This window comes from Columba livia, chromosome 2 (genome assembly GCF_036013475.1).
Source record: "Columba livia isolate bColLiv1 breed racing homer chromosome 2, bColLiv1.pat.W.v2, whole genome shotgun sequence".
NCBI classification, from domain to species: Eukaryota; Metazoa; Chordata; class Aves; order Columbiformes; family Columbidae; genus Columba; species Columba livia.
In genome coordinates, this window is record NC_088603.1 from 35,342,867 (window position 1) to 35,368,883 (window position 26,017).

General features: G+C 41.7%; 1 protein-coding gene and 1 long non-coding RNA gene across 2 annotated transcripts in view; one reads left to right on the top strand and one right to left on the bottom strand.

The window, feature by feature from the left end:
- The window catches only part of LOC110355402 (uncharacterized), a 117,110-nt gene that overhangs the window by 9,158 nt on the left and 81,935 nt on the right, over positions 1 to 26,017 (top strand). Inside the window, exon 3 of the long non-coding RNA XR_002408053.2 lies at positions 19,691 to 19,819. This is a non-coding gene — a long non-coding RNA (uncharacterized LOC110355402). The remainder of the gene's footprint in view (positions 1 to 19,690; positions 19,820 to 26,017) is intronic.
- SPMIP4 (sperm microtubule inner protein 4) lies at positions 592 to 25,669 on the bottom strand. Its single transcript, XM_013370800.3, has 10 exons — positions 25,317 to 25,669; positions 21,676 to 21,826; positions 16,752 to 16,928; positions 13,645 to 13,713; positions 7,986 to 8,015; positions 6,680 to 6,864; positions 4,833 to 4,921; positions 3,482 to 3,656; positions 3,175 to 3,266; positions 592 to 1,144 (listed from the first exon to the last, which is right to left on the bottom strand). Exons 1-10 carry the CDS (start codon positions 25,345 to 25,347, stop codon positions 734 to 736), a joined length of 1,410 nt encoding a protein of 469 aa, XP_013226254.3. The 5' UTR covers positions 25,348 to 25,669; the 3' UTR covers positions 592 to 733.

The following is a 26,017-nucleotide window of genomic DNA, read 5'->3' on the forward strand; positions in this document are numbered from 1 at the left end:
AAAGGAGAGAGCAGAGTCTGAAGTACGAGCCACAATAGGTCTGACATAGGAATGTAGGCTTGGAGAGGCCATAGTCAACTGGAGGCTTTGGGAATTTGCTGTGCACAGACAAAGAGACTCCACAGCTCCCAAGCATCATGTTTGTCCCTCTGTGTGCGTGGCAGTGCTGGCACTATTGGAATTTGACTCCCTGCAGAGCAGCAGTGGGTCCTTTTGACCTGGCAACTTGGTGCCTGTGAGGGCCTGCAAAGGGCCTTGCTGGGTCACCAGCTGCAATCCCCAGCTGTTGCTGGCCACCGTGCCATAACTCCTGTCATAAACTGGTCAGGTCCATTCTAAAATAGCATCTTTTCTGGTTCTCTCCTCATCTATTGAAGAGCTAATCCTGAACCTCCCTGCTGTGAGCATTAAAAATCACTTTGTGATGCCCAACCTGAATTTATTCACAGTCAGACTGTAACTCTCATTCGTGAATCCATTTGGCCCTTAATGAACCAGCTCTTTCCCTAACTGGTGTTTATCCCTCTAATATGTTTCTCAAGAAGTCATGTTTTCACAGCCTTTAGACCAAGACAAACTGTTCTAGTCTTCTCAAATAGGCTGCACATGTCCTGGACGGCCCTAGCTGGTCTTCTCTTTACTGTTTGAATTTATTTGGGTTCTTTATGAAGAGAAAGACAGTTTGTATTGAGACACTTTTTATTTGTTACTCTGTTTTTAAAGGGCCAAAATGTCAGTTAAAGAAATAAAAAGAATTGAAACCATAGAATGTGTGTCTCCTTCCACCAGTAATGTTATCTGTGAGGTCTTTTGTCTCTCCTCTGATGGAATCATGAAGACGTTTGTGTGCTGCTGTCTTAGAGAAGGAATGCTGCAGCTCCAGCAGTGCTGCCTGGCGCCGAGGAGCCTCCCAGCTGGGGATGCATTCAGGCAGTGCTGTCTCTCTTGGCCCGTTCTCTGGTCTCCATGCAGACTGGCACGCAGATTCTGGAAGGGATTTGAGTTCAGGCCTTCCTGGCATCTGAACACTGCAGGAGTGCTGTTCTTGCAGAATTGATTCATGGGGACGTCGACCTTGAAGCAGACGTGCAGTGCGCCCTTCAAGAGGTCTCGTTTGTGAGAGACTAGACAAAAATGTTTCTTCCTATATGGAGGAAGGAGCAGGGTTTACACTGTCATCTAAGGTCTTATTTTAGCAGGGACTACAACTAGTGAAATGGCTCAGCTGGGATTTCCCAGGCAAAGGGAAGCAGCCCAGATATTTGTTACTGCCTTGACACCTAGTGACCTTAGAGCTGGTTTTTGTGCTTTGGAAAGGAAAATATTCTGCTCCACCCCAATGCATAAGATATAAATGGGTATAGATGTCTTGTGCTTTCTTCTCCTTTCTTCCATAAGCATCTGTCTTCCATTTATGGTCTCTTAAGCAATATGATGGTATAAATGGTGGTTTGCATTGGTGTGTTTTTAAATTCTTTTAGGAACTGTTGCAAGTGGGACTGAAGATGCTCACTGGGATGTGGCCTTTTAGCTCCCTCAGACACAGTTTGACTCACTGCTTGAATACTTTTACCCTGTGTTAATCATTGGTGCTGTTGAGGATTCAGATACAGGTACAGAGTCAAAGCCGTGTTGTATAGGAACTGTTCAAACATAAAGTATATTTGAGTCCTGTAGCCAAAGAATGGACTTCAGCAGCTACTGTGCTGAACATTCTGAGTGTTTGATGTTTAATGTTTCTATGTTTTTAAGTGAAATAATGTTGTTCAGATAAATCAGCATGGCCCAGGGTAGGCCTCTGCCAGTCATGCTTGGAAGCCAGAGGGCAATAAAACTGCTCAGTTTTGAATTAATTCAAGCTGCTGGTTTGGACTTTCATTTCCAGAGGCCAGCTGTTGAAACTGTTCTTTGTAGTGTTGATCATCATGAAGTGAAATATTTGTTTCTTCATCACTCTGGAGAAAAAGGTGGGCAGCTTTTCCATTTCAGATGCAGGGATTAAATTATCAGTAGCTTGTAAATGCCATTTCAAAAGGGATTTCCTTACCTGGACTTTATTTTATTTTATTTTATTTTATTTTATTTTATTTTATTTTATTTTATTTTATTTTATTTTAATCCAATAGGAAAAAGAGCAGGACAATTTGAGGACTTTTTATACAGGGCCATTTTTGGATTATATGAAAATGATAGTTGCCCTACTTCTTGTATGCCTGTGCAGTTTGAACTCAGAAGTGCTGTAAAGCCAGCAGTACTGTGGCAGGGTGAGTAGGAATCTGTTCCTTCTCTTTTACCTGCAGAATTCCTTAGTCAGTTAAAATAAACTAGATGTGTGTATGTACTCTGCATAACAATGTGGAGGTGTCAATGCAACAGGTAATGTTGCATTAGCAAAAAGCAGCTCAACTTTCTTTGCTGTGCTTATATACCACATCATGCTTTGTTTGGATTAGTAGCATTTCATACAAGTAGTATCTTTTCACTTTTTTACAGGCCACACAGAATATAAAAATTGTTGGAGACAGTAAACATGGAGTTTGCCAGTATAGTTTTATACATTCTTTAGAGTAAATCTTTGAATTAAAATAGCATCTGATAATGTCACTGATGCACCCTTAAGGAAGAAAGGCAAATCACCTAAATGGAGGAGGATGAGTCATGGAAACTGTGCTGAACTCTTAAACTGGTATAGTCAGTAAGGAGGCAAGAGCCTGCAGTGGTACTAGACCACTTACCAAATACACAACGTGCAGTGAAGACAGTGAGTTGGTGAGTTCAGTGGTGTTGTCCTGATTAACATCAGCTGAACCTCTACGTGGTCTTGCAGTCTCTGCACTGTTCACATGAGAGCTGCCAATTAGTTTTATGGAGACTGTTACTCATACTTCTCAAGGCAAAAGGTTGTTTGAATTGCTCTCATGTGTCGGTGGCAACTTTAAATGATAAGATAAAAAATAAGCAGATAACTTTCCCGTCTGCAAACCCTGAACAAGTCATTAATCCGTCAGGACTGGTTTAGTATACAGAACTTCTGCCTCTGTTTTAGAGCGAGCCTTGCCCTCTGCTTAAGTATTATCAAAGGGAAGGCTTAATTCTGCTTGATGAGTCTGGTTATATTCTTGCAAGTATTACTTGTGGTGGAAGCGTGAGATGCTTAGTAAATGCAGTACTTACTAGTTCCACGTCGTCACCTACTTCTCCAGTTAATCTGCCAACTTCTTTCAAGTAGTAGTTATCCAGGATAAGGGGATTCATAGGACCTCTTCCTTAATGGAGACGTATTTTGTTGTCACACATTGTTATTGGTTAGGAAAATTAGAATTAATGCAGAGCACCCCTAAAAAAACTCAGATAATTTACAGTTTGTGTGGCTATTGTTACTAAATCACAAAACCTGAATTTCTTTGAGAACTTCAGGAGCTAACACTTCGTGGTCTTTCATTGTTATCCCAGGTGAATTAATTTAACAAAAAATGCTTACCTGTGAAGTCCCGGTGGTATGTTGTGATCCCCAGAGCCCTTTCAGTGTTCCGTAGCATATTGGTGGTTCTTGCAGAAAAGTTATGTTCTAGCTCATTAACAGTGGAGTTGGGGGCCACTGTCTTCGGTGGTTTTGGGTAATATATTTGACTCTTTTCTTTAGCAAACTTAGGAAGCTGAAGGATGAGAAGAAATAAGTAAGGCATAAACTAGATATGTGTGCTGGATGGAAAAGACTATTTTAAAGGTTTGAAATAACACGTGTCGCGTCATCCTCCCCTCCCCTGAATATCTGTTTAGTAAGTGCTAATAAAAGGAAAAATGTGGTGGAAAATCGTCTTCAGTATAGCATTACTACTCAAGTGGAAGATATAACAGGTACATAATTTTGCTGAACTCAATTCAAATAACTTGGAATCAAGTTCTCCATGGTAGCCGCACCTAGGCAGAACATTACATGTTATATAAGCTTTATATTGTAGTTACATTTATAGACTGCCTCAAAATGGACTGCCGCTTTTGTTCCCTTGCCATCTCTCTAAAGACTCTGTGTCTACAAAGGCTGCATCTTTCTTTTTTCACTGCTATTTTTTTCTTACTTATGACTTTTATTTGCCATCAAACTTTGGGTTACATCACTTTGGGAAGAGAACTAGTGTTTAAGCAAACTGAAGAATAGTAGAAACATGACCATTCGTGAACAGATTCACTCTTCTGTTTTATGGACCAGCCCAGTCTCCCTCTCCCAAAGACTGTCCACAAAGAGAATGTCTGTTTTCTTGGAGGCATGGAAATAGAGTCACTAGCCTGTCAGTGTGTTTGTTGTCAGGACTTGCAGAGAGGTAGGAGGAGCAAAGATTCACTGCTGCCCAAACCCATTTCTCTGAAGGGCTGCACAGCGTAATCTGGGCTTCTGAATGAAGCCCCACCCTCTCCTCCCTCAAATGTGTGGTCAACAGCTGTTATTGCTGCTGCTGCTTCTGATTCTTATCTCCAGAGCTGCTTGGCTAGGTCCAGTGAGAGCTAGTTAGTACTTAACGGACTCCAGTCACAGGACAGTCTGCTGGATTCTGATCTTGTTTATACAGGGTGCTTCAAAAAGATGGACCCAATTTGAAATCCCTATTGCTTTCAAATTGGGTCTATCTTTTAGAAACATCCTGTATATTGCAGAGGTGGCTGAAAACTCTTTCTAAAGCTTTTCACTCTTTGTATGCATGATGCTTAATTCATGGCCTGCCAGTGTTTGGGACAGTACAGGAGCTCTCTGTGTGAAAATGTCTCCCATGAAAGAGATGCAGAGAAGTTTAATGAAAAAAGGCATTTTGCTCTTTTTTGTATGAAATACATACTTGGAAGTATCCATGCTGTCCTGGCCAGCACACAGCCTTCTTCTGGGAGTCAGAGGGGATACTGACAACTTCATGCCTATATGCATTACCTATAGGGGAAAAATATAGCATGTTCTAATGGAACACCATTGATCATAATGACAGATGGATCTGCATTTTAAGCTCGAGATGTATGCACACTATGAAGACATCTGTGTTGGTGGAAGAGGTTCTTTCTGTGAGCTGCTGCTAATGTCTCTTCTGCCTTTGGAGACCGACATCATGGATCTGCAGACAGAACTCAGTTTCACTCTTATGGTACAAGATCAGCAGGGTTCTGCCTCAGTTTCCCTATTTACCTGACAACGATGCTGTCAGCATTAACTGCATAACATCTACTCTGAGTTTTGTAAAGGTGAGATGTAGAGAAGGCACAGAGCTTTTAAATACAACTTTCCAGTGGCAAAAGTCACCTGAGTGTGATCTGGGTTATTTGTACTTACCCAGAGACTTCTCCTTCAGTCACTGAGAACTGGAGTGTCCTGATCTCAGAAGACAAACCATATGAAGGGAACAGCAAACTAAGTTAGAGTATTTTCTGAGTGCCTGTGGTAGCTACAGCCTTAGCCAGTAATTCTGAACATGCAAAGCTTTGCTGGAAATAGGTCTTGGCCTCCGATGATCTTCTTGTTGTACAAAAATAGGCTTTGTAAGCCCATCTCCACATGATTGGTTCTTAAATTGACCAATGACTACTCCTAGCATTGCGTATTCTGTGGAAAGATTTTGGGTTTGGATGGAGAAATACTCCACTAAAAATGGTTAGTGTAGCCAACTATATACATAACTGTTACAGCACTGTGCCGATGACTGGGAATGGCAGCTAATTAGTGCAAATTGACCTGCCACTTAACACTATCAGCTTTTCCTATGCTGAAAAGCTTCTTATCCATGCAGGTATATGCTTTTTTGTTTCACACAGTTATTGCCAACCCCTTCCTGGCAGGTGCTGCTGTGGTACACAGAGGTGCTGGCTTTCTCCTGTCCCAAATCCCCCGTAACCCTGCGTGGTCAGTGGCTGCCAAGGACTCCTCATTCCTTCATGCAGTTCGTCTTAAAAGTTTTCCAAAACAAAGTACCTGTCAAAATCCCAGTGTATGAGAATGCCTCCAGGGAAAAGCAGAATAAGAGGAAAAAGTTCATGCCCTTTTCCTCCGATATATTACATAAAACACCCTCAGGGCAAAATACTGCTGGGGTTAAAACCAAACACCTCATGAAAGCTTACGTGGTGTTCTGTAAATAATGAATCATCTCAGCCTTCATAAGGAAGAAGAAGAGTTGCTTTTTCTCCCTGGACCTTGTTCTACCATCTGTGTAGTGATAAGATACTTTAAATCATTCAGCCATTATTTCAGGGATACCTCTGTTGTCCTCAGCAAAGGTATGGCAGGCATGACTTTGGCTCCAAAATTGTTAGTTTTTCACACCACTTATGAATTTTTTTGCCTTTCTCTTGTGCTCTGTGGGACTATGAAGAATTATTTTTTCAGACAGAAGGCATCAGATAGACTAAATGATCCATCTTGCTTTTGTGGGGATTAACAGCTATGTTTAGAGCTCTGTTGGCTTCTGAGGCTACAAGGTGTTCATGTGAATTTATTAATAATTCTTAGTGCTGAGGTATCCTCCATTGAGACTGAAACTATCAGAACATAGAGCTCTAGTTTAAGCCAAGACACTTAGCTTGACCACTTATATATTCAGAATCTAGCTCTGTTAAGCTTCTGTAGAAAAGAGTCATGACTTCAGTAGTGTTTCTAAGTAAGTTTCAAGAAAAATGGTAAACCACTAGAGTGTGGTCTTACCTCTGGTCTTCCCCAGAACAACCACATCAAAAGGCTTGGTAGGGATATTGGGATGGAAAGGCTGATGACTGCTTGCATAGACCCCAGTGTCTCGATCCTCAGGTGATCTGAAGTTTGGGAACACGGCATACCTAGAGATGTGTGTCTGGAAGGGATGAGAGCTGGGAAACGGCAGGCACAGTGGTCTTGGGTTGGTTTGAGTTGGCAGGAAGAAGGAAAGAAAAAAGGAAAATTTTCTCACTTTGCGTTTCACAGAGTTTTAGCATTCAATATGACACTTTGCAAGAAGTGAGAGAGATGTGAGAATCAGAAAGGCAAGATCTTAGTTCTTTAATTCCCTCTTGCTTGCACTCTGCAAAGAGTTCACGATGATTCCCTTGTAGCTTTTTTACATAATCAGTCATATGAATTCACATTTACTTTTATGTGGCTTAAGGGAAGGAAAGTGTGGACTTCTGATTCTTGCACAGCTCCAATTAATAGTAGCGGAGTTTGTGCTTTTGGAATCAATATTTGCCTCTAAAAAGACATTTATTTCTATGAGGAAGGAGGATAAAGCTAAACTGGACAGTTTATGGGATACTGAGAACCAGGATTTCATGGAGTCTCCATGTTCCTATGGCTGTTCTTTTCAGCTTTTGTTTTTTCATTATAGAATAAATAAAAAACTTATTAAAATCAGTGGAATCCTGAAATCTTCTGAGGAAAATGAAAGCAGTGGTTTATTCTACAGTGTGTTTAAAAAAGATGGACTCAATTTCAAAGATATTTGAACTTTACCACAACTGCATAGAACAACATACTGAGAGCAGATGCCTTTCTCCAGTTGCTGTATAGACCAAAGTCACAACCTTGTTATACAGGAGTCAAATTATTTCAATTCCTGAGGCCGTGCATGATGGCATAAAAAGATGTCTTAACAAGCTGGGCTTTTCTGAGGCTTCTGTCTCATAAATCTGCTTTATACATATTCTAGATCCCTTAACTGTGCTTGGTAGATGCTCCCAAACACTTTAAGTCATGTGAGGTAAAGAGGCCATGAACAACACAGCCCAGAAAACCCAATTAGCCCATAGGCAAGTCAGCAAGATCAGTATTTGTTAGGAGAGTGGGTGTGCTGGACAAACACTGCTAACCTCCTAAACCTATCGTTACATGCTTCATTCGAGAGAGTTTTTTGCCTATTAGTGTTGCTGCTGCTTATTGCCAAGGAACTTGCACTGTGCAATTACAGCTGTAAGAGGAACAACTCACTTTTTATTTCATTAAGGAAAAATAAAATATAGCGTAGGTGAAATGTACTTACTTAGCTGAACTGTCTGGTGGTTTACGAAGCCTATATTAGGGAAGAAAAATAATAAATAAGTTGCATGAAGTGATCCATGTTCATTTGCACTGCATTCTATCTGAATCTGTGCAATCAATATACACTAGGGACAAATCCGTATGTAAGCAGTGCAGGCAATATTTTTACTGATACTGCTCATTACATGATTGTGTTGCCAAGTGACAAAGACTGAAGAGACACCAGGAACAAGTAATGTACAGAATGGCTTTTTAAAAGGAGTGAGGGAAAAATCTCTCCTCTTACACTTTTGTGTAATAAGCTCTATATTAATTAACAATGGTATGTGCTATTAGTAAAAATTAATCTTTTTATCAGTAATGCAAAACAGAAAACATATCCTGTTTCTGCTTGCAGAGAAAATACTTATTCATTCCATGCTTATAAATTATTTATAGTTTACCATGGAGACTTACTTTGTGCTTCAAGTAAATTTTAAAAATGGGATCAGATGAAAACACTAACTTTAAAGGGCAAGAATTTAGTCACTGAGCTAAGAGTCTCTTGGCAGTTGCACCAAGTCAGATGAATGTCTAAGACTAAAAAATTGATTAATTTATGTAATGGTTCTTTGTGGTATAATGAAAAAAAATGAAAATGTCTGAAAGACAGTGAGTGGTTCACCTGGAGCTCTGAAATCTGATGTATTTTGTGAAGAAGGCTTAGTTACCAGGTCTTGCTTGAAAGGGTCTTTACTGTGTATGGGTAGGAGAGGTTGTCTAATGATAGTCTTTTTTTAAGCTTTATTATTTGTACAGTGATCACACAAAGTTTCTCGATTCTACAAGCCATACACCAAAATCTCCATATTGCCCAAACCGCTTGTTTTTCTCAGTGAAGAGAGGGATGTCCCAGATTCATTCCCAAGCAGGAGATGCCGATAATTTCTCAGAGGTCCTCCCCTTGCTCAGTTCGAGGACAGAACTGTGCGGGATGTTAATGGGCCCCATGCGGACTCCATAATTTCAGACTGAGCAGTTCCTCCCACAGCTGGGATTGCTCGGCCGCCTGGTTGGTGACACAGCCGTGCCAGGGGAGCTGCACCCACGCTCTGGTCACGTCACCTGTGACTCAGGAGCTGCAACTCGGCCACTCCATCATTGAATTAGTCTTTGTAAAATAGGTGTTGCGCAGTTGCAAAGATGAAATATCCCCCTTGCTCAAAGCATTTAAATACAGTCCTGTGTTTCTTTCTTTCCAGATTAGCATGGGTGTTTTGAAGATAAACTTCAAGTGCCTGATCATTTTTTTTCACACGTTCTGATACAACATCCAGTCATGCATTTCATTGTGAAATCTGTGCTGTGATGCCATGGGACTCAAGTGCAATCAACATGAGGTGTGATATCTCACAAGTTACCCTGACAGCATAACTCATGCCTCAATTGAGCTGAACAGAAGATCTGCTTTTAATGTATGATGCTACAAAGATAACAGGACTTTCTCAAAGTGTTGGATTCTGACAATCATTTGTGTATTGTTACATTTATAATGACCTGGGACTCTGATGGAAACCTTGCGGCTGCCTTGAAAATGGAAAGCTTTTACATAAATAGCCATGCTTACAGAACAGCGATCTTTAAAAATTTATTCCACAGATACTTCTCATTGGTTTTCCATTTCTACAGTTAGAACTGGTGCTGTATGTCTACTGGTGCTGTAGATGTGAAGGAAAATACTTCTTAGTGTTTATTACAATTGTAACACAATGTGGTTTGAAAATAAACACTAAGAAGTATTTCAGTTTCCGTTTCCATTCACATTGTGTTACAATGTGAACCGTTACATTCTTCATTGCATTAATTGGACATGTTCCTGACACAAATGTTCAAAAATAAGGCCAGTCTGTCTGCTTTGTGCTCTGGCATGGCGGAACTAAAGTACTTTTGTAGAGTACTTTTCGTTGTAACATCTAAACTTAAGGTAGCAATAAACTAAGGATGAATATGCATTTTCATGACTTTTCTATGATTTAGAGAAGTTTTGTGAACTCAGGTTGTAAGAGCCAGCAAAGCTTTGCATTTTCAAAGGTAGACAGTTGTTTAGAGTGTTCCTTAGATTCTCAAAACTCAAACTGGGTTAATCAAGCCTGAATCTACCCAGAACAGGTGGATTATAGAAAAGTAGAGCTCTTGCTGTAAGAGAAGAAAAGAATCGCAGCTTTTCAAAATTTAGCCCTGAGATGCTTTCACCGGAGTTTTAGTAGATTTTTGCTGGAGTCTACCAGTATCACACAAGAAACAGTTGCTCAGTGTTATGTTGTCTGCCCCTTTATGTTCAGTCCACAGAGGATATGGAGTCTATCAGTCTGTTGAAAAGAAGTCAGACTCGAGCTGGAGGGACTTATGCTCCCAGTTTGGAAAGGCCCAGAACAAATCCAGGTAGTGGTCCAGATAGACACCATCCCATTTCCCTAACAAGGAGTGCACTGTGGGCACTTGTCAAACACTTTTGGATAAAAGAAGCATGAACCGAGTTCCATGTGTGAGAGAGTATCTATATGGAAACACTGGCTTTGCCTGTGGTAGCTCTGCAGCTCCCTGCCTGACGTAGTATGGAGCACTGGGTGCAGAGACACTTTCTCAGTGATAGTAATAAAAGATACATTGGAATCTGTATGACCTTCAGGAGGAGCTTCCACTTCCCACTATTTTTCTACTCCCTGACACATGGTAGGAGCCTCTGAAGAGCTGTTTCTTCTCTCACATGTGGACTTGGCCTGAGGGTGATGCAGTGTGGGGAGCCTCATGACTTTCAGCTTCTTTTCTAGACCTGGCCAGAGATCTTTTTGTTGCTCTTTCTTGTTAGTTTCCCACCAATCAGTAAATTATGAAGAGAAAAAGATGTACTGCTCCTGTTGGTTTTAACAGGAAAGATATTATGACTGGAGAATAAACTGTTTCATGGTGCTAAATTGGCTTTCTCTACAGCCCTTTATTCTTTCAAAGGGAGACAATCACTTCTCTTGCCTAACATTAAAACCCGCTTGGTCAGGGAGGTGCAGGTCAGGGAACCACTGAGGGTCAGGAACTGGGGGACAGCCAGAGGAATGGAAGTGGGCTGTGGCGTGATAAACGGTGAAAGCAGATAAAAACCCCCGTGGAAAAAAACAACCAACCAAACAAACAAACCAGTTTTGATTCATTCAGTGCTGTCACTGAACCCACCAAAAACCTCATTGGTGTTACTTGTCTTTGGAAGGACAGCTGCAAATGCTCCAACCTGATGTAGTGCATGTGTGTGTGTATAACTAGGGTTGCTGGCAGTGGCTGAAGAGTGTTTTTCAAGGCCCTTCAGGATTTTTGCAGTCTTGTTTGGTGTGAACTTGAAGACTTATTATACCTCTAGATGGGAAGAGGTAACTCCTTCTCTCCATTTGACTGGGTGGGCATATGTATGTGTCCCACTGCTAATGCACTTACAAATGCACATCTGCAGAAATCCAGTGGTTCATTTTAGTGAAAAACTGCACAAGGATATGAAGCGTGCTTACTTAAGACAAAGGCATAGTTGTCCCATGAAAGTGTACAGAGTTATTGCAAATGCCTGCTAATTAATTTCCCACAAAAGACAGTAATGGCTCAAAGAAGCCCTCACAGGCTATAAGGTAAATAAACTGAGTGTTAATGGCTCCCAGGTAGGCCTGCAGAGCACCACTTGGAGAGTATTTTTCAGGAAAGGTTCCATAAGGCTGTCACTGCTTAATAGTCCCTGACAGCAAGAAGAATATTTGCTCTGAAAGACCTTGGGCTGTGAATGTGGAAGATTTTGTGTGTGTGTGTTTCACAGCATGTTGCAGGTTAAGATGTTGGTGCAAAATAATGGAGAAAAAGTACATCAATGTGCTGTTGATCAAATATTCAGAGTCCAAGTTTGTGTACTTTTCAGTATGTACAGGGGCAAAGTTTGATCTGCTCTTCTGTAAAATCTCATTCCTCCTTATTCAGCTGGCACAAGGGCGTAGAGTCCCAGCAGTTCCTGCTTGCTTCCTTTTAAGGAAGCAAATCCCCAGAAAGGTGCCGTAATCTGTGCCTCAGCCTGTGCACGTGGATGATCTATTCTGGTGACGAGCTGGGACAAGGAACGCTCTTGCTGTGAAGTGAGTGGGTCCCAGAGCATCCTTCACCAAGAAGCATTTGAGGTTGGCCAGCCTAGGAGTTACTGAAAGCACAGCAGGACTCTTACCCCACGCAAAGGGCAGTTTAAATTTTACTCCACAATCTGTCAGTTTTTCTGCTGTTTCAGGGATATCGCTATAAATGTCACACAACAGGATGCTTACCTGACTAGCCAGTCACAGTGGATCAAATTGTTGCCCAGCATCATTCCATGGCAGTCAATGACTTTTTCTTGAGGATGGATTAGGTAATAAAAGAACCACCCAGCTTGACTGTTCAACATGGGAGTGCCCACTTTACATGAATGTTGGTTTTAAGACAACTTTTAAAGTGCTCCATTATTTTATGGGACAGCTCTTGTCACTTAGTGATTAGGAAACTTGCAGGAAGAAACTTGCGGGGAAACTTGCTACTTCCTTGTAGCTTGTAATCAAATTCTGCAGAAGCAGCACAGCCAGTGCCTCTAATGTGCATTGCTGGTCAAAGGCCATAAGCTGTCCCCGTAGAAACGAGTTTTGGCTTGTGCACTGTTGTAGGTAACCACACTCCTGCTTGTGCAGCATGCTGTAATGGGGTAATAGAGAAGCCTACAAAGAGCAGTGGATTGCAAAGAGCAGGGTAGCAGGTTTCCTCGTGTAGCTTCTGTGACCTGTTTACAATTAGCTCTCCTGCTTTGCTCCAGTGTCTGAGTTTACACAAAGTGGGGAGTGGGTACCTCACATGCAGGGAGGCTAAAGGGAGAGTGGTAGAGCCAAACAATGTGTCTCATGGCCCTATAAAGATAACTGAGAAATCATCACAGAATTATTCTCAGGTTTCTAATATGCTGTAGTTGTCAGTGCTAATATGAGAGGTGTAACATGTTATTTTCTCTGCTTTTGAAGAATTTACATTTACACTTTAAATTATCTTAATCTAAAATCTCAGCAGTTTGGTCAGATTTGAGCGTTTTGCTGGTGCCATCAAGTGGCAAAATGTTGGATTGCAAAGCTCCAGTAGCATCCAAATTCACTTAATCTGAGATCGCTTGAAGAGCAGCAGTGAGGAAAACAATCCTTGCCAATCCTCCTCCAAAAATACACACACACACACATATATATATATATATATAAATATACTAGCAAAATGGACTAAAATACACGTGGTGTCATGGTTCCTTTAGTTACTTGAGTTTAATGTGGATTCTAACTAGTAGAAAGACTAATATTTTTTAGTATTGGAAGTTGATAAATATGTTCAGCCTGTAAAGTAAACTGAGAGACTGTTGTTGAGAGATACTAAACTGAAGGGGTACAATGTCGTATTCTGAATTTCCTTCCCAACTGTGTTTGCTCTCCTTTGTTACTAGCTAATCCCTTTTTACAGGACATGGCCCTTCAGATTTCATATCATACCTGCACTTCGTATCGTATGTGAATAATATCACCAGAGTGGAATGAATATTCAGTTTGCTGTTATATGCACTAAATTCACAATCTGGTTAATGCACTGTTTAAACTTACAATTCATCATTCATCCGCACATCACTTTTTTTCAGCTGGGTGACATAATATTGGTCAGTGGGAAGGCTCCTGTGCAAAGAGAAAGCATAAGTATATAAAGCTTGTGCTCTATTTGCTTATAAACATCCCAGTAATTGGCTATGGTTTTGTCTTGATTTCTCAGATAAACCTTAATATCAAAACTCCTAGATGCTGCCAGTGTGGAAATCTGTCCTGGGCTTCAAAATTTTAGGTCCTGCAGGGCTGGATTTGGAGAGGTGCTGAGCACCCCTGCCTGAATCTAAAGTCTCTGGGAATGCTGAGCATTTCCCCCTGTGAACGCCTGGCCCTTACAGCCCCTTACCACTGTGGCAGAATGCAAACCCCCCTCTCTCCCCCTCCCTCCTTCAGTATGGAAGGAGTAGGCACATCTCCCTCTCTCTCTGCTACTTGAGGCTAACAGCTTCTTTTGTTTGGCCCCAGAGACCCTGGCCAGGGCCATTAGGAGAAGGGAGTGCCGAAGCACCACTGAGCTGCTGGGCACCTGCGGCCAGTGTGGGGGATGTTTGCAGGCTTCAGGGGCACCCACAGACAGTGTGGGGGTGCAGAGAAGCTTCTGGAATGCCTACAGTCAGATCTGATCAGCCAATATAAAAACGGGATTCTTGTTGAGACTCCGCCCATTGTCGCGGGTCTCTCGGAGCACGAGCGAGATGCTGCCGCCGAGAGCCCCCCTCCCCAGGATGGTGAGTAAAACTTCTCACAGGATTGCGAGTGTATTTATACTTTCCGTGCACATTTGCACGCGTAGCTTTCCGTGCTCAATACGAGCAGTGTATAAATTATTTCCTCGCACAATCGCGAGTGTGTTTTCCTCCCATGCTTCCACATAAGCACGTGTAACTTTCCGTGCACATTTGCACATGTACTTTCCGTGCTCAATACGAGCACGTGTATAAATTATTTCCTCGCATAATCGTGAGTGTATTTTCCTCCCGTGCTTCCACATAAGCACGTGTAATATTCCGTGCACATTTGCACGTGTAAGTAAATTAACCCTCGCAGGATTGCGAGTGTATTATAAATTTACCCTCGCACAATCGCGAGTGTATTAACTTTCCGTACTCACTACGAGTACGTATATCTCTTTAGAATAATCCCACACCGTGTTTAGGAAAGTGTGTACTTCTCTGGGACTCAGGGACGGCTCCGCCATTGTTGTGGGTGAAGCCACGTGCATGCACTCTGTGGACCGCCTGTTGTATTAGTTGCTGCCCCTTAATAATTTTTCCTCAACTGATATCCGAACCTGTATTTAAGTCACTTTTGGAGTGCTAAACCCCTGGTTCTCACCGGTTTAATAAAAGTTGTTTTGGACCTTGTTGTCCCTTAAACTAACCTCAGGGTGCCTCCGTGACACCACACACCCCTAACACTCAGAGCTATGGGAATGCCCTGGATGGGGGCATTTGATCCTGTAAGGAGATAAATTAATCCTACATTTTGGGGATCACATTCAGCTTCTTCTGATGCCAAAGAGCTTCCAGAATCCAGCCAAAATGCATGGTTCTTTTCACTGAAAAAAATCTGAACAGAAGACAGCACCATACCTGTCTTTGAATTTAAAAGTAATCCTGGTTATATGTACAAGTTGGGGGATGAAAGTCTGAATAGCAGCCCCACAGAAAGAAATCTGGGGTACAGCGTGCCCTGGCAGCCAAAAGGGTCAACTGTGTCCTGGGGTGCACCAAGCACAGCACAGCTGGTCGAGGGAGGGGACTGTCCCATTCTGCACTGATGCAGCCCCACCTTGAGTACCGTGTGCACTTTTGGGCACATCAGTATAAGGACATTAAACTATCCGAGTGCATCCAGAGGAGAATGACCAAGCTGGTGGAAGGTCTCAAGGGCAAGACTTACGAGAGGCAGCTGAGGTCACTTGGCATGTTCAGCTTGGAGAAGAGAAGGCTGAGGGGTGACCTCATTGCAGCCTACAGCTTCTTCAAGGGGAGCAGTGGAGAGGCAGGTGCTGATCTCCTCTCTCTGGTGACCAGCAATAGGATACAAGGAAATGAGATGAAGCTGCATCAGGGGAAGCTCAGGTCAGACATTAGGAAAAGGTTCTTCACTGGGAGGGTGGTCAGCCACTGGAACAGGCTCCCCAGCAAGTGGCCATGGCACCAAGGCTGTCAGAGTTGAAGGAGCATCCAGATAACACTTAGTCAGCGATGAAGAGCAGGGAGTTGGACTTGATCGTCCTTATGGGACCCTTCCAGCTTGAGATATTCTGTGATTCTATAATCATTGTACAGAGAGGCTAGTTTGTGGTAATGCAGAGGAGAGCAAGGACAGGAATGCGTGTTTCCAGCCTTTGAGTCATGTTTAACCCTTGGACAGCCATGCAGATGCCTAGTCTCCATCTTCCATTCCTGTTCTCCAAGGAAGTTTGCAGGGCTGAAGGCTATCTTTGAATTTCTCCGAGTTAACATGTTTTCCCCAGGCTGGTAAGGTCCTCTGACTATTACTTGCTACTGTTTTTTAATGTTGGCAGGGAAGAGATAGGAAAAAGTGATATTAAGCAAATAAAAAAGGATGAGTCTGCCTTCAGAGCTTTTTTCTTTTTTTTTTTTTACTAATGCTGTCATGATGAACAAGAGGTTTTGGAACTACTTTCAGTGGAAGTAGCACAAATCCCACTGTATTCAGAAGACAAAACTGGTTGTGGTAAGAGGCCAGGAAAAAAAGCTGAGCACTGATTTTTCATGTTTATGCCTATAGGATTTGTTGATGCTATAAATTAGGCCAGTAGTGACATTTTTAAAATCAGGAAGGGTGTTTGGGACAACAACTAACAGTAAATAATTATCAAATGATGGGGGGAAAAAAAGGAAATTTGGAACTTAAAGTGTTTCAGCAAAACACTGAGATTTGTGGGTACCAGTGTATTCCCACATTCATATTTAGGGCATTGTGAAAAGAGCAGAAGCTTAGATTGCCCACTTTTGGAATGCAGATATTTGCACATCTCAGTCTATGTTGCTATCTAACCAGTTAGCTGTCTGTTGGTATTCTTTTTAAAAACACTTCACATAAACATTTTGACTGTGACGAGTAAATGTCTAACCTACCTTGGCCAAGGGAATACACCACTACCATAATGTTGGTGTCTTTTGACGAATGTACATGGAGACTTGTCCTTTGCCCTGTGGTCTTCTGGCAGTGCAGGCAGTGTAATTCCTCCATGCTCCCTTTCAGCTCCACAGGGAAGCTCGCAGCAGTGAAGGGATTTCCTGAACTCTGTGTATCTGAAAGAAAAAAAAAGCGCACAAGTGTCCTTTAATGGCAGCAACAGTGATGATTACTTGAAATCTTTTAAACAATGACAACGTGGATTTATTTTCTTGGCTCTGAGTTACTCAGCCTTATTCTGGGTAATGCTATTATGGTGAGCTGGCACTAGGAGAACTAAGTACAACGGTGATTGGTAGTTGTTTAATGAAGACTGAATCAAGTCTATTATGTTTTGATCAGTGAGAGGAAGAAAGAAGAGGATAGATACATGCAGCGTGTACATCTTACAGTGTAATTGTGTCTCAGCTGCCAGCACATAGATACCTGCACTGTCCCTTCAGTGCTATGTAAGTGGCATATGGACAGTGGATATATGCAATGGCACAGATTAAAGCTTTGGCATCTAACTTCCACTGATTTCAGAATTTATTATTTGTGCCTTTGAAAACCTCGCCTCTCCATCCCTAGAGAGGAGTGATAGGTGTTGCTGTTTAGTAGCTGTAGTTGACACTGAATGCAAGCTGTGTCAGGTACTTCACATAGATGTGCTAGTGCCTGAGGATATACAGTATATTTCCATACATCTGTGTCATTTGAAATCAAGCAGTTTGGTGTGTTTAGATGCATGTTCACCTCACATAGTTTTGGTTCACAGTGTTGTAAAGATGGACACTGAACTCTCAGAAAAATGAAAGCTTCCTTTTCTTTTGGGTGGCAGCAGTTTTCCAAGCAGAGGAACACATACACAGCCAAACATCTTCTTCTTAAGGAGAGAAATTCTGCAAGGAGCAGGGATTTTGGGCTCAATGGTCCTTTTGGGTCCCTTCCAACTTGAGATATTGTAGGAGAACCAAAGTGAGTGATTTAAATTTGACTTATTTGTCCAGGATTTTCTAAAACCTTATCAAGGAAGTAATGAACTGCTGTGGTATGTGATGGGGATGGTCACCTTCCAGATGTTTTACTGATGTGCCATCTTCATTCATATGAAAACAGAGAGTGATGTTTAGGTGAATGGGTTGGAAACCAGCAGCCATGTGTGTGTTTGTTGCCAGCCCTTCCATCATTAGTTGGCCTTGATTCTTGCTTTAGCTAGACCTCATCTGTGTTACCACCTTTTTTCTGTTATTGGGTGTTTATGGAAGAGTGAAGCAGCTGGATGTGGCTGCAGAGCAGCAGCAGTGCCTTTGCGACTGCGGTGCGGCCACTGTGCTGCTCTGCCAGCAGTGGTCAATCATGCAGATGCACCAACTCACTCCCAATTAACTTGGGTTTCTCTGCCCTGTGCTTCAAAGTGTGGTGCTACTCTAGGTTTCCTGACGGAGCAAAGTGTAGCAGCTAAGGGAATCCTTGTTTAAGCAGAGATGTCATTAAACTTTACTAGTGTTGATCACTACTTTGGAAATGGAGGGAAGGGGTGCTTTCTCTTAAGCTATATGGGAAAAAAGTGCCACTCTGCAGTTATTATCTGGATTCAGGCTTACAGTGTTTTTCAGGTGTAAGGTTCCCCTAATTCTGATTTAGTCTTATATTGATTCAAAGGTAGAATAACATCCCTGAGCCCACATCTCCTAAAACGTGAGGGAAAGTAGGTTTGTTATTATGTGGCTATGAGCTTTCCATGAGCATTACAATCCTGACCTTTGTTATGAGTATGGGTTTTCAAGGAAGAAAAAATAAATGGCTACAAAAACTTCTCAGGGTACATTTAGATTCAAACTGTGGCAGAGTCCTAGATATCTAAACAGGTCTTAGGGAAATCTGTGGGAGAGATCATGAGCTACAAGACAGAGACAGCGCTGCTGTGTTGTGTTTTGTTATCTCGGTTTCTCGGCAGTGCGGTGCCCTCCTACCATGGAGCTCCTTACATGCGGCTCAGTGCTACTCTGCTGCTGCCTAAAGCTGTTCCTTTATCCATTTTACCAGGGTGCAAAGGCCAATATGTATTGTATGATGAACCAAAATAAGAATCTGATGTGCCATAGATTAACAGAAAGACAACTCTCACTGAAAACGTTAATAAATCATTCCTGATGGCTATCTATAGATTATTAAGTTGCAGCACAACCACTTTACCTTAGACAGAAAGAGAAGCAGTGCACACAAAGGTTTGATTATTCATTCATCTCAAACAGGACTTTGTTAAGCTTAAAATGTTTCTAAGTCTCCTCCTCACAAAGAAACATTTATAGCTGATATTGATCCAGTGATGCTGAAGATCTCAAGGACTCACAAAAAAGTGTCTCTGGCCAGAGAATATGAAATGAGGGCCAGGCTGAACAAAGTTTTAAAGAGTGTATCATGAACAATCCTTAATAGTAAATGATTTAACAGAGACTGTTACCATTTCTAACTTCCATATTTGTAGGTTTATTCTGAATTCTGACAGCCAACTTCCGGCTTTCTGGCTCTTTTGTTCTGACCCAAAAAAACCAAAAAGTCCTAACCTTTTGGGATCAGAACATTAGTTTGCTAATGTCTCCTTTATTTTTAAAAAGTTACGTTTTCCCCTTCAAAGAGTGTATGAAATCAGTATTTTAGAGTCTGAGCTTGTGAGGGGCTCCAGTAACTGATCTGATCAGTGCACGAAGCCAACACATCTGAGGGGGTGCGTTGCCAACAGAACCCAGACAATCTGTGGAAAGAGAGTTCTTAGAGGGACAGGATTAGGACCTGCATCTCTATGGGTTCACGTAGGGTGTATTCACACTGTCATTTTAATTTGGATCAGGAGTGCACTTTCAACATGAATCTCCCAATGGTCTCTGTTTTGCAGTGCCTTGTTCTTGGAGTACATGAACTGCGTTCTTTCTGGATGAAATTAATGGGAAGATGTACTCCAGGAATGCACCAGGAGGGCACTGCAGCCACAATTGGAGCCTCAGTTGCTGGAATCACACTAGAGGTAATCCAAAGTAAAGAACACCTGAAATGCTTTTTTTTTTTTCGGGATGTCATATCCTCAGCACCAACTGTTTCACTCTGCTTATTTTCTCCTGTAGTCTATAATACTTGCCAACATAGACATAGTCACTGAGCAACATACTGATGTGGAATTCAGTGAATTTTTTGGGGGGAGTGGGAATAGCTGAACTTTTTAAAAATTAACTCTTGCCAAATAAACATATAAATAACTACATACATCATCTTAGTATATCAATGCTGAATCTGACTGTCTGATCATAGGGTAAAATCCTTGGAGTACCTTCTTTGTATATATAGAACCTAGCATTATACAAATACACATATATGCCTCTGGTTATTCAGGGGCACTGTTTATCAGTGCAAATATTGGTAACGAATACTCTACTCCACGATGATAATGTAATAAAATTCATGGACACATTATCTTTAAAAGCTGAGAACAGCTATGCTCTATTTATTTGCCTGTAATTATGTGACTTAGAAAAAAATGCACCATTTTAAAAACATGCATGATATTGTAAAACATGCATGATATTGTAAAACATGCAGCCACCCTCTTTTCAGTTATAAATTGGTGAGTTCATGTGTGTGTTTTACATTAGCAGAAAAATGTAGCTTATTGTCTGTGTTACTATACAGATTTTTCTGTTCACAGAGGAAAGAAATGTTACAACCTGGCCATGTTTGTTTCTTTTTTGTGTTTCGGAGTTGGGTCTGAAATAGTTGTCATCTGAAAGATGTTTTGCTGGTGTGTTCAGATCCTTTTGCTTTTTGTGTAGCCAACATGAATCTTTCCTGTACATTCACTAAAACTTAGCTAAGGCCTGTCATTCAGTAAACTTTTCAAGTCTGTCAGTAGTTAAAATGGTTCAGATGGAAATTCACCCAAATTCCTGTAATATGAGGAACAGAACAAAAACTTGCCTCAGGGAAGATACATAAGTGGGAGGCACCAAGACACACTTTGACAAGTGTGATAATCCAATGATATCAAAATACTCTGACTGATGTTGGAAATGAGATGTTACAAATATTGGAAGAAGTTAGCAGTAGTAGTAAACTGGAAGGCTATCAGTAAGATGAAAAACTGAGTTGATTTTCCTAACAAAAGAGAGAAAATCTCACGTGAAAGAATACTGTAGTACTTGAGGCTAACTCTGGAATCTGTTATGGATGTAAAAAAGAGAAATTTAGATCCAAAAAGTTTTGTAATGAGTACTGAGAATCATGATGGTTCAGCTTTTCAGAACTTTAGAAACTACAGGAATTCTGCTGTATCCTGTGCCTTAGATAACAGTATAATTAGGGCCTGTAAAACACAGTAAAAATGCTTTGATTCCTGAAGCTTCCTGATTACACATTGATGGCTATGAAAGCAAAATGGAGGCTTCCCATAATTTTAAATTTAAATTTTAAAGTTTATCTCCGTATTTCTAGGTCAACCTGTAATCTAGGGAAAAGCTGTTCAAACCAGGAGCAGATCAAAGAATAATATGAGAAATGTTCATGATCAGTTTGTGAAATATGCTAATTTTTCCAAATTAGAAGTACAATATACTTGTTATTTTTATTCTTTACAAAAATTGTTTCAACGGATTTTGAACCCTAAAGGCACAGTATAACATATTTTAGCAGTTCTCATTTCAGCTTCAATCAGTGTGTTTCCCAGGGAACTGACAATTGTACAAAGCAGAAAACGTTTGGTTTCATTAAAACAAAAAGAAAAAATTGTGTCATGCCAGAAAAACGTAACTATTAGGAAATACTTTTGGTAACAGCAAATGCATATCAAATACTTTTAATGGAATCATTAACTTTTGCAAGTTGTGTTCTTACCTGTCTTGTGAGACAGTTGGACGAGAAGGAATTTGAAGTGGGGTTAGTACCTCATTGGACTCATAAGTTCTTGATAAGATTTCAGTTCCCTCAGTTTCTCTGTGGTAGTGGGGCTGGTCATGTAGCAGCATCATGGTTCGTATTTGTGCTTCTAGGGGAAGATGCAAGCATGAAATACCAAATATAAAAGGTTTTATTAGTGCATATGGATGCTGAGGAGAAAATATAGATGAGTTCCACCTAATTCTGCCAAGTGTCAACAGGAAACAATGGTTGCTTTTACTACTGCTACTGGTTATTTGTAGCAGGTTACAAAATAAAACAAAACAAAAAAAAAAGAGGCAGAATAATAAGGTGTGATACTGTTACTTTGTGTTACTGTTGAACAGAAGCTAGAAATAAACTTTCAGGTAATGGGAGGAGGAAGTTTGGACTTGTCCTCAGAAAGTCTTACTTGTGAAAGTCTCACTTGGTGAAGTTGGATTCACTGTAAAGTTCCAGTCCCACTCTAAAAAGGATGGAGTTAAATCCCTGATACTTTTAATCGTGTTTTTTTTTTTTTTTTCCTTAATTGCCATGATTTTTGTCTTCTACCTCTGTGCTGAGGGCCAGTGCTATAGTCCTCTTTTCTTGAGTGAAGTTATATTTGAGCACTGGTTGGTTAGCTCATTGTGAGGAAAGGTGCTGTGTTAGTTCAGTATAAAACCTTCTGTTCTCTAGAATGCCATGCAGGCCTTTATATCGAAACAAGTTCCCTCTGCTCTGAGCTGCTCTGTTGTGTGAGAAAAAAAAAGTACCAGGACTTGTACTTTCTACCCAGTGAAGCTCTGGTTCACAGCATCAAGGGTCTTCTCTCAAAAACCACCAGCAACTTCTTAGATGAAATATTAATATATGAAGAAGCACTGCTGCTTCTTCCCCTCCACCAAGAGGCAGCCGAGCATTCCCTGCACCTGTGCCCTGCTGCTTCTGGGAGAATCCCCGGTTTTCCTGAGAATCCCATTTGCTCTATGATGAGCCCAGTAAGGTTGTATGATAACTTTTAGTAGAAGTTCACAGGTACAATTTGAATTTGCTCTGCTCTCCACAAGCTGTGACAAAGCTCCTTTTGACTAAAAACCAGTGGTTTACCACATGGAGAAGGCTGAGAGGCCTTTGTTTTACCTCCTTGCATTTTGAGTTGTACCTTTAAGGTACTTCTGCATTGCTCTGCACTTAATGGTCTGGTAGCTTTTGGATGTGGATCTTAGAATGGCAAGAGGAGTCTGAGGAGAGTCTCAAGGAGAAAGGAGCAATATGCATTCATCATACACATTTGCTATCCTCACTTTGGCAAAGGTTTGACAAAAAGAGTATTTTGATCTAACCCTCTTCTTCTCAGGCACATGTCAGTGAAATGCAAAACATTTTGCTTTGCCTTATTAAAATAAGGAACTAATTTAAAGATATTTTAAATATGTTGTTATTCTTCTAGGATGTCTGAGGGTTTGAGCTATGTGTATTGTAAGAAAAGAAGCTGATGTAGCATGGTCAAGTGAAAAAATTCAAATTAATTCTGTCATGCTGGCAGTTTTTAGAACGTTGGGTGGTCTGCTATGGTATCTACATGAGCACTACAGGAATCATACTGATGATTCAGAATCAAGTACTACTGGCTTGCAAAGAGAAAAATGTTCAGAATTATTGATTTGCAATCTGTAAATGGACAAGAAACAGAAGCCAGACTTCCCTTCCGTCAGGTCTGTTGTGGTTCTGAACTGTAATGGTGTTCTGAGTACACACAATTCAGACCCTAGTGGAATTTCCTCTCTATCCAGCTTCATCAGCCTTTCTGGGAAATGTATTTCTGGCTGCCAGAATTGCAGCTGTGGCCTATGACTAGTAGCTTTTTTGTCCCTTCCTGTTGTACACATAGGGAGGTGCTACCGTTCACAACTTCTCCTTCCAGCTGCATGACAGCAGCTGCCCACTGAGGCAGGGGTCTATACCACCAATTTCACTGCATCAGTCTCCTGGCATTTCAGCCATCATCCATAGCACCAGACCTTGATTTGATTGCATTCAGCTCCAATTCCACAAGATATGTAAAGACTTACATGCATCTGCAGTCTCACCCATCATACCATAAAGTCATCAAATCATCAAATGTTCTGAGTTGCAAGGGACCCACAAGGATCATCAAGTCCAACTCCTGTCTGTGCATAGGACAACCCCAGAATTTACACCATGTGTCTGAGGGTGTAGTGATGCAGCAGATTTCAGTCTTGCTAGTTAGATTCAGCTGTTTCCTCTTCAGCTTTCAGGTTAGCACACTGTTAGCAACTGCAGGTGCAAGTACTTGAGTGTACTTTAGAATTGTGGAGCCCTTTCTGAGCTGCATGGACACACCTGCTCTGGTTGAAGTGCTTCTGGGTGCAAGAGTGGGTACCAAAGTCAATTCGACAAGTGTTGGACAAGACTCTTGGACAGGCTGGCAAGAATCCTTGGAGCAGGAGCATGACAACCTGTTGCTGTGAAGGACAGTGTCAAGTAGGAGCTTGCCATGTGTCCCGTTTCCAATTTTGTCTCCAGAGAAAAGAATGGCCACAGAGACAGCACAAGTCAGCGTGCTGGAGACTTGTGAGAGCTGCATTTTATGAGATGATAGGATCCTGGTCCTATGGGCCTTCAGGTCAAAGCAACCGCAAACAAGAAAAAGAAGCATGCAAGAATAAAAAAACCTCAACAAAAACAGGAAACGAAAAACCCCAGCAAGACTGCTATCATCAGCAAGTACCACAAATCCTTGTGAGATGATAAAAGAAGAGTACCCCCTGAACTAGATGCTAGGACCTCCTCATCCCTGAACCCAACTCCACTCCAGAAACATGACCTGTAACCTGCTCTAGAACCATCAAGTGAGCTAGAACCCCATCTACAACCATCAGGTGAGCTAGAACCCACTCTAGACAACCCGCCACCTGTCCAGATCCCTCTGTACAGCCTTCCTGCCCTCAAGCAGATCAACAGTCCCACCCAACTTGATGTCATCTGCAAACTTACCGAGGGTGCACTCAATCCCCAACACCAGCCTCACCAATAGATAGCAGTTCATACCCCCTCATCAGTAGGGTTCTAAACGTACACTTCCCATGTCCCTGCAGCTGCACTAGTCCAAAGCCACTGCACAAATCCTAAAACCTGCCTTAAGCTCCAGAAGCTTAGGTGATTATGCAACATTTCCAGGTGGCTGGCTTGAGAACCTCAAGTTCCCAGCCCTCGGCACCTACCTTTAGCAGCAGGATCCAAACCAAGGGCCAAGGCACCCCAAGGAACAACACTCTTTGATCCAAGACGTGCAGAAGGACATCCACTGTCTGCCCATTTCTTTTCCCTGGGTCCAGTTCCTTGGCAGAAGAAGCCAAGGGGGCTGTAGCTCAGTGAGGCCACTCAAGCTAGAGGGCTGTAGACAGGGGAGGATAACAGTAGGAGAAAGATGATGAAGTCAGCTGAAGCCAGGTGCTGGCAGGACCAAAGTCCCAAGTCCTTACTGATCCAGGGGAAATCACCCACAAAGTTCTTTTTGCTAAGCTTTATTGTCTGTCTTCAGAAAAGAAGGTTAGTAGGAAACTGTGTAGAGGAAAACTATGAACTGAGCCTACCTTCTTGTTCCATGCAGTGTGCTGTGACCATGCTTTGGCCTGTGTTCTGGTAGTATTTGACATCACAGTGAGAGTGTTGGGGTTCTCTTGGGGTGATACACAGAATGAGGCAGCTGGTGGTGTCAGCGGGTGGTTACCTAGTGTATGAGGGGAAAGGATGTTAGAAGACATTTGGGAGCTGGGATCCAAGGCACAAGTAGGTGATGGGCTGTTTTGCCTCTCCTGAATAAAGCAGTAAATATAGACACAAGCCAAGCCAAAAACCAGTTTATTACAGAAAATTTGATTGGGAAGGATTGGGTGAAGGTGTGTGGGTCTCAATTCAATTCTTGACAAATTGGCTGAGCCTAGAACATATCAAATAAGGCAGGCAGCATGGCAGCAGGACTTCTGTGAATTGCCACTTCTTATTCCCATTCTCAGAGATATCGATATTCTTTGCTTAGGTCTTGTGTGGGATTTTCACACCATCCTTTGAAACAGTTGGATCTGGCCACTGTTGGAGTTTGGATCCTGGTTAGTTGGCTTTGTTGGGTGTTTCTGCTTTCCTGTGTTTGACAGACATGGTGATAGATTTTGATCTGTTTTACTTTCTTCTTCTGACCTCCTCTTTTCTCTCCGTGTGTTTTTTGTTTGAGTTGAATTGTCATCAAAATAAATGGATGTGTTTGAAAAGAGTGGTTTTGTTCTGTTGTTTCTTT